This window comes from Rhincodon typus, unplaced genomic scaffold, assembly GCF_021869965.1.
Source record: "Rhincodon typus isolate 14 unplaced genomic scaffold, sRhiTyp1.1 hic_rhity00009695, whole genome shotgun sequence".
NCBI lineage: Eukaryota > Metazoa > Chordata > Chondrichthyes > Orectolobiformes > Rhincodontidae > Rhincodon > Rhincodon typus.
In genome coordinates, this window is record NW_025975333.1 from 22 (window position 1) to 7,992 (window position 7,971).

General features: G+C 38.3%; 1 protein-coding gene across 1 annotated transcript; it reads left to right on the forward strand.

Moving 5' to 3' along the window:
• Positions 1–310: 310 nt before the first annotated feature.
• On the forward strand, positions 311–7,971 carry LOC109934172 (interferon regulatory factor 2). The gene is made up of 4 exons (XM_048594458.1): positions 311–483; positions 2,286–2,462; positions 4,998–5,044; positions 5,971–7,971. Exons 1-4 carry the CDS (start codon positions 390–392, stop codon positions 6,142–6,144), a joined length of 492 nt encoding a protein of 163 aa, XP_048450415.1. The 5' UTR covers positions 311–389; the 3' UTR covers positions 6,145–7,971.

Here is a 7,971-nt window from a genome sequence, read left to right on the forward strand (position 1 = left end):
TTCCTGCTCCTCTGATGCTGCCTGGCCTGCTGTGTTCATCCAGCTCTACACCTTGTTATCTCAGACTCCAGCATCGGCAGTTCCTACTACCTTTACAAGGATATTGCTGGACGGTTTGAGCTACAGGGAGAGGCTGAATAGGATGGGGCTATTTTCCTTGGAGCATCGGAGGCTGAGGGGTGAATTGTGGGAGTACCTGAATCACAGAAACTGCAACAGTTCAAGAAGGAGGCCAGCTACCACTTTCTCAATGGCAACCGGAAACGAACAATAAGTGCCAGAGATGCCAATATCCTGAGAATTTATATTTTTTAAAATATGTTTAATAATGGTTGTGTTGTTCATATATTGGCCTTCAATTAATTGTGGTGTTACTTTTCTAGGAGAAGATGATTTTTCAGATTCCCTGGATGCATGCTGCTCGACATGGATGGGATGTAGAGAAGGACGCCCCATTATTTAAAAACTGGGCGGTTCATACAGGTAGATAAATAAGAGTGAACCCAGAAATTCAAAAATTAAAAGCATAAAGAAGTTGGGAATAATCAATTAATATCATTGAAATAAATTCTATTTTGATATTTTGGAAATTGTTTTCTCAACAAAAAAAAATGCTTTCAGAGCTACCAGCCATCTTTCTCCAGTTAGACGGTCGATTAGTGGTCAAACTGGTCAAACCATGTGAATGAGAAAGTTAATTAGTATCAGCGGAGAAAAACTATTGGAGAAACTCAGATAAATAATATCTAACAGACTCCTAAGACACAATAGCAATTACAGAATCAGTAAATGCTGGCCTAGCCAGTGAGCCCCATGTCCTGTGAATGATTGTAAATAAAAGCATTGGTTGAAATGTACAAACTCTCAAAACCGTTGAAACATAGGCTGATTACTGTGGAGAAAGAAGCTACCTAGCCTGAGAGCTCAGTGTTTGGCTCTCAATTAGGGCAACTCACCTAGTCCCACTCCCCTGCCCTTTCGCCATAGCCCTGCAGTATATTTCTATTCAGATTCCTTTCCTGTTGCATCTTGAGAGCCACGATTGAATTTGCTTCCACTCCACCCTCAGGCAGTATATTCCAGATCTAATCACACAATACGTAAAAAGAAAAGTTCTTTTTTTTCCCTGTCAGAGGGACTCCGTTCCTCAAAAGGCAGTGGATGCAGAATCATTAAATATTTTTAATACAAAGGCACATAGATTCTTGATTACCAAAGGGAGGAAAGATTATCAGGGAAACGCAAGAATGAATCGTTGAGGTTGAATTCAGATCAGCCATGTTCTTATTGGCTTGAAGGATCGAGTGGCCTACTCATGTTCCTTATTATATGCTCATATGCTCGCATCGCTGTTGCTCCCTTTGCCACTCATCTTCTATCAGAGCCCTCTGATTCCTGACTCTTTCTGCCTGTTTCCTGTGTTGACGTCCTCATGATTCTGCATGCCAAATCTCCTCTCAACATTCTCTTTAAGCAGATTAACTCCAATTTTTCCTACCTGTTTGTGTAACTGAAGTCCCTCATCTCTGAGAACATTCTCATAAATCTTTACTGCATATATCCTTCTTGAAATGTATTGTCTAGAATTGAATACAAAACTCCAAGTGAGACCAAACCAGGGATTTATGACGGTTCTCTACAACCTCCTTGCTTTTGTACTCCATGTCTGTATTTTTAAAACCCAAGGCCAATATGATCTTTAAAAAAAGTGTTTTAAAGAAAAGCGCAGCCTGGCACTTGAGTGTGAGATGTTCCAAGGTAGGGGTTAGGTGCTGACACTGTATGAGCTGATGCCTATTAGCATGCTTTTTTGAAAATCAGAAAGAAATTAGAACATTTGGGTGAATTTTCCAAAGAAATGTGTATGCAAATATAATGGGTTCAGAAGAAAACACTAGTGAGTTTTAAAGATAGTAACCTTGAAATTAATTATTTTCATATGAATAGAAAATAATTATGACATGCTTGTGTCAAATGCTTCATCACTATTTTAATAGAAGTGGTGACCATTAAGTGAGTTAATAGCTTCATTAAATTCACAATACGATGAATGTATTACATGTATCTTGTGCATTTGTATTGTGCACAGTCCTGGTTTAGGTATGTCATATAAGACTATTTAATATAGATGCTACAGCATCTGCCGTTCTTTCGGCTTTTACTATTTAATATATGTTTAATTTTAATTAATAGGGCTTGAATGATATGTCCACAATAAACCTTAACAACTACTTTGTAAGTGCTAAAGGGCTGTTCCCTTGTTTGTTATTTCTTTATACTGACAGGAAAATACCATCATGGTGTAGACAAACCTGACCCTAAGACATGGAAGGCCAATTTCCGCTGTGCCATGAACTCATTACCCGACATAGAAGAAGTAAAGGACAAAAGTATCAAAAAGGGGAGTAATGCATACAGGGTGTACAGAATGCTACCAGCCACTGAAAAACCAAATAAAAAAGGTACTTGATGAACACTATGTTTTCAAAACAATCTATAGAATGTATAATAGATGATAGAGTTGTCATAAAATCATGATTCAATCAAGGGATTCAGATGACATTATCAACAATGAGTCTGATAATTAATGGTTTAAGTCTATCATCTGAACTATGACATTAATTACACCTAGGAGACTTGATCCTTATTGTTAGCCAGTAATATTGTTAGTCAGTAATGTGAGGAAATGCGCCAGTCTAACTTAGCCCATCTCGGATTCAATGATTAGCAGTGTCCGCTTGCCTCCCATTATGTCTTTCAGTTCCTTCTCCTGAAAGACACCTAATTTTCTTCTTGAATTTATTTATGCTATCCACCTCAATGACCTTTGCTGGTAACTCAGTCCAAATAGTGTTGGGGAAAGTTTGGCATGTGGCAGGGTAGTGGTGGTGTTGGAAGAGAATCCTGAAATTCCTTCTGCCAATAATCTTAGCAAAAATTTGGCAGACACAATTCAATATAGAAAAATGCATAGTGCAATTCAGATGTTGAGTTTATTAAAGGTTAATTTTGAGCCAGAATAATAAAACAATATGCCAGTTAATATATAAATTATACTTGCAACATTATGCATAGTTATAGTCACTGCTCTACTAAAAACATATTGCAATTATTAAAAGAAAGGAAATAATCAGATGATTGCCAAAATGCAGAGGTTGGATTATGATGAACGATTGTGGAAATTAGACATATCCTCCTTGGAAAAAGCAAGTTAAAAGATTATACCAGTGCAGTTTTTCAGAGGATGAGTTTCCCAAAAGTCCTGCAGCTTTTAACACCAGGGTGGAAAGGTTTGGAGTAGGTCAAGGGTCTCATGTTGGCAAGGGGAACAGTTTGTTGGGCAGGGAGAAAGCAGCACATAAACCCTTACCTCCTGGATTCCACCCTTCCTGCCTTCTTTTAGCTGCTGGGATTCTCGAGACCTGGGATTGAAAACAGAAATAAAGTGGAACAACAAAATGCTTCTTAAAATGAAAACCGGCAGCTTTGTGATATTATTTACAGGATCAAACAACAAGCATGAGCATATTTGTTTGGCTGTCCCTTGCTTAGATGGAAGAAAGAAAATCGGGTTCTTGTTTCAGACTTGTTGAGTCTGAACCACTGACACCAACTCATCCATTTTTGGGTTTAACGTTCCAATCCATTATTTCAGTGAATCATAAACCTATGGATAAAATTCCCTGGGAAATAATGGAAACAGTGTTAGTTCATTCATGTGCTGGTTAGGTTAGTTGCTTTCCCAATTTTGGAATATCGAATGAATAATTTGAGACATGGCCTATGGTTAGTGTAACACGCAATCTGGAGGAACATTTGAATTTAGACCCATGCTGTCTCAGCTTTTTCACCAGTGGGAGTTTTCTTCACCTCATGTCTGGGTTTGTGGTAGACTAAACGAAGGATATTGATTGGTATAATTAGTTAGCAACTCCATTATCTTGCACCACATGATGCAGGTTGGAAGAAGGCAAACTAGATGGATCCTGGCCTTTGTTTGTCTTACAACTTTTATATAAACAGGATGAAATTTTCCATATTGCTCATATAATTGATGGTATCGCTCCACAGCACAGCTCCTTTGTTCAAGCCTGACTGGTCACATTCCATTGCATTGGTCCAGGAGCACAGGAGTGTTTAGAGTTATTTAAATCTTAACAATGATATACTTTTATAACTATTGCTCCCAGACATTTGTGAACCTTCCTTTGTCACAATGATGAATCAACAGCTTTTAGTCGCAGCCTGTTCATATATGGGAAATCCTCTCAGTTTCTGGCGTGTGTTTCTGATTGTAGCCATGGTGTTTAGTCATATCCAGGCATTTAATTGTACGTAAGTATTTTAATTATACAAATTTGTTTAGATGGACTGAATGGCCTCTTTCAGTGTCCTAATGACTCTAGTTATATTCCTGTTCTTTGATTATCACACAAAACCTTAACCTTCACCCACATGTTTAAATTGTACCCATTTGCATTAGTTTTGACAATGAATTTTTAGTTTTCGAATGACTTTAATCTGGTAATGATATTTAGATCTGCTGTCACTGTTCAAGGCTGGTCTGCCGTTAGCTGTATTTTGTGTTCATTTCTGCATTCAAAATTTGGGTTGAAATCTCTGTCAATGGAAATAGGTTTCATTCCATGAATTGGGACAGAATCTTGGAATTGCAGAATAGCCTTCATGTTTGACCTCTGACCTTTGCTATTGACTACCAACCATATGCTGCTTTGAGTAGTACTTCGGACTTGTACAAAACCTGACATTATCTGTACTTTGTTTTACAACTTAAAAAAACTTCCATAAGAGAGTATTTTCCATAATCCTGCACTGTACAATGGATGACTGTTGCAAAGGCTAAATATATGCATATATGTATTTTACCTGAATATTTCTCTCTAGCCAAACCTTTTTCAAGGATTAGCTCATGTTCAGAGCTGCCCATTCCAGTCACTGACTATTTTCATTCTGAAATATAAAATCTTTTTTCACAGGAAAGAAATCAAAAGTGGAAAAGGAAGAAACAAGTAAACCAGCCAAGGTGAACAGATGGATAGTTATTCTGTTGTATGACTGCATAGAATTAGTGGTTTGTCTGGAAACCAATCTCGGCACAATCTTATGGCACCACAACTTTTTTTCATACTATTCTAACTGTGTGTGCGAACAATGTTGCTTTCTAAACTAGTTGCCAACCTAAACCATTTTTATTCATTTATAAATGTAAAGATCACTAATCTATTACAGCTTGGCATTGCCGATCACTGTGCAGTATGCAGTGAGGTAGTTCCAATAAATTTAGGGATCTATCAGTATTCCAAATTCAGCAAAAAGAATACATTTGCTGTTATAAACGAATGCAGGGCACAGTTCGAAAGTCAGAGTATGCACCACAAACTCGATATTTATATCTTTTAAAGTAAACAATGACTTATCAGCAAAAGAGCTGTGCCCCAAAGAGAACAAGTGTTCAGCAAATGTCAAATTAACACTCTTTGTTTTTGCCATGGGTGAGAATAAAATGGTTATCATTTTCATTGACTGAGTGTGGAAAACCTCGTTTGTGGTCGCAATCTGGAGAATGGCCCACTGGTTACTTTCCTTGCCCTTGTACTCCAGTAGTACTGCCCAGAATTGGATAGTACAGGATACAATATGCTAGGCCATAACCTGACATTTCATTGCTGCTGCAGTCACAATTATAATTTTAGCAGTTATTAAAGGCCACTCTTTTCATTCATGTATTGTCATGTTTTAGCATTGAGGTCAGTAAAGGAGTGAAAATAGTTTACAGGAAGTTCATTGCAAAGTAGCAAATTTATATAAAGAGGTTTGTTTAGATGTGATTCATGAATCTTTCAGAAGATTTTCACCAAAATATTGTGAGAAGGATATCTCCTTTCTGGGGACTTCTGTGCTGTTTACAATTAGACTGATTTGCTTCTCAAAAACCTTTTTTTTTGGTAGTGGAAAACACCAAGTTTTCCTTTCGAAGAAAATCAAGTATTGATAAACAGTCATGGTCTCTACACAAACTCCAGTACTGTAGTCAAAGAAGATGCACAAGTTCACAGCACTGTGGGCAGTCATATGGGTGAGTCTTGTACATACTTGACTAGACCAGAAAAGTCCATTGTTTAAATGCCAAGATTATCTCCTATTAAGTTATTTATTTCCGTGGCCTTTGAAAAATATATGGCACAGAGCAAGCCATTTATTGGAATTAAGGGGGATACGCTGGTATGTGGGCGTTAGCAGGTTAATTTTATACCTCAGTAGAGCTAACAACTCTCATGACTCATCTGTTTCTGTATCTCTCGGCAACCAATGTTGTCTCTCCAACATGGGTAGCAACGGACACAGTGTTGATCCACATGAAAAGATCAAAGTGAAACCTGCTAACTGCAGAACAGCATAAAAACTTAAAAGTATGAGCAGTGGAAGTGGATTTTCATGCACCTGTTTTGTAGTATGAAAGACATAGCCTTGCATCTGTGTCATACCACGCAGTGAAACTACTGACTCAGACATGCAGCCAGTGTGAAAGTATAGGACTTTTTCCCAGGGTGGGGGTTGGAGTGGTCAATTACTAGGGGACACGGGTTCAAGGTGCGATGGGGACAAGTTTAAAAGAGACCTGCAAGGCAAGTTTTTCAGAGTGGTGAGTGCCTGGAATGCATTACCAGAAGAGGTGGTGGAAGCAGACACGAGCAGCATTCAAGAAGCACTTAGTTGAATACATGACTAGGAAGGAAGTAGATGGATATGGATCCTGTAAGTGAAGACAGTTTTAGTATGAAAGGGCAAAATGTGGCGGCGCAGGCTTGGAGGGCTGAAGGGTCTGTTCCTGAGCTGTATTGTTCTTTGTTCTTTGACATAATCTCTGAAAGTTCAGAGTCTCCCTTATTGTGGTCATGTTCAAGAGGTTTCTTTTATGAAAAAAATGACTATAATGCCAAATAAAAGTGATGCAGTAGATGCTATCATCTTCACCTTTTGAGCAATTCTTGAATGTCAACTCCAAAATCAGATGTTATGTCGCAACTCACATTCCTGTAGCTCTCTAATCTTTATTATTCATTTTCTATTAAGAATTCTTTTGGATGTGGCATTGAGGAAGTTGTTTGGACACAGAATCAGATAGCAGGCTCAGCAGCAATTCCGTTCTAATTTGATTTTGACTAATGCGACTGGTAATCACTATTAATATGAATAAACTCCTTATGCATCTTCAGCATGATGAGCGGAAATGATGAAGTACCTCTGAGCTCTTTTACAGTGTCTCACTGGAGAAGCCACAGTACTTGTGGCTGCTAGCCATTAGAAATGAGAAGTTTGTCAGAACATGGGAAATTAGATGTGTGTTGCCACCTGATCTAAAGATTCACATCTTGAAATGCACCCATTTCACTGTTTTTAGTCGTACTTTAGTGAAAGCTGCAATTTTAATTTGAAGAAAATTCCCTCACCAGCATAGAATTATAAACGTAAGCTTTGGAAGGCCATGCTATGGGATTGGAGTGTACTGGGCAGCGAGGGAGTGGAAGGTCAGGTTGCCTGCTCCACGGTGCTCTAGACATTGCTTAGATTGATCCTAATGTCTAGTAAATCTGGAGCAGTATATGTAGCAGTGACTGTGACATTCATGATTGATTCTCCAATCCACACTCTCGTCAAGCAGGTTGCTCTGTAACAGACAGGAGGTCACTGAGTTCACTGTGAGTTGTGTAAATATCTACCTTGTCCCAATTCTGAATTGATCAGGAAACCTAATTATCATAGTTTAAAGCATGTGCCAGCACATCAGCTCAATTGGGAGTGTAAGCACTCCTTTGTTTCTTTTAAAAAAAGTTTCAAAATTAGTGTATTGAGGTTTTTGATTACTGTGGGGCTGCCCTTGTAGAGTGGATTCATGGCCTGAGTATAGAAGGGGATTGGAAAGTTGGTGATATTCTTTGTCAGGAATAA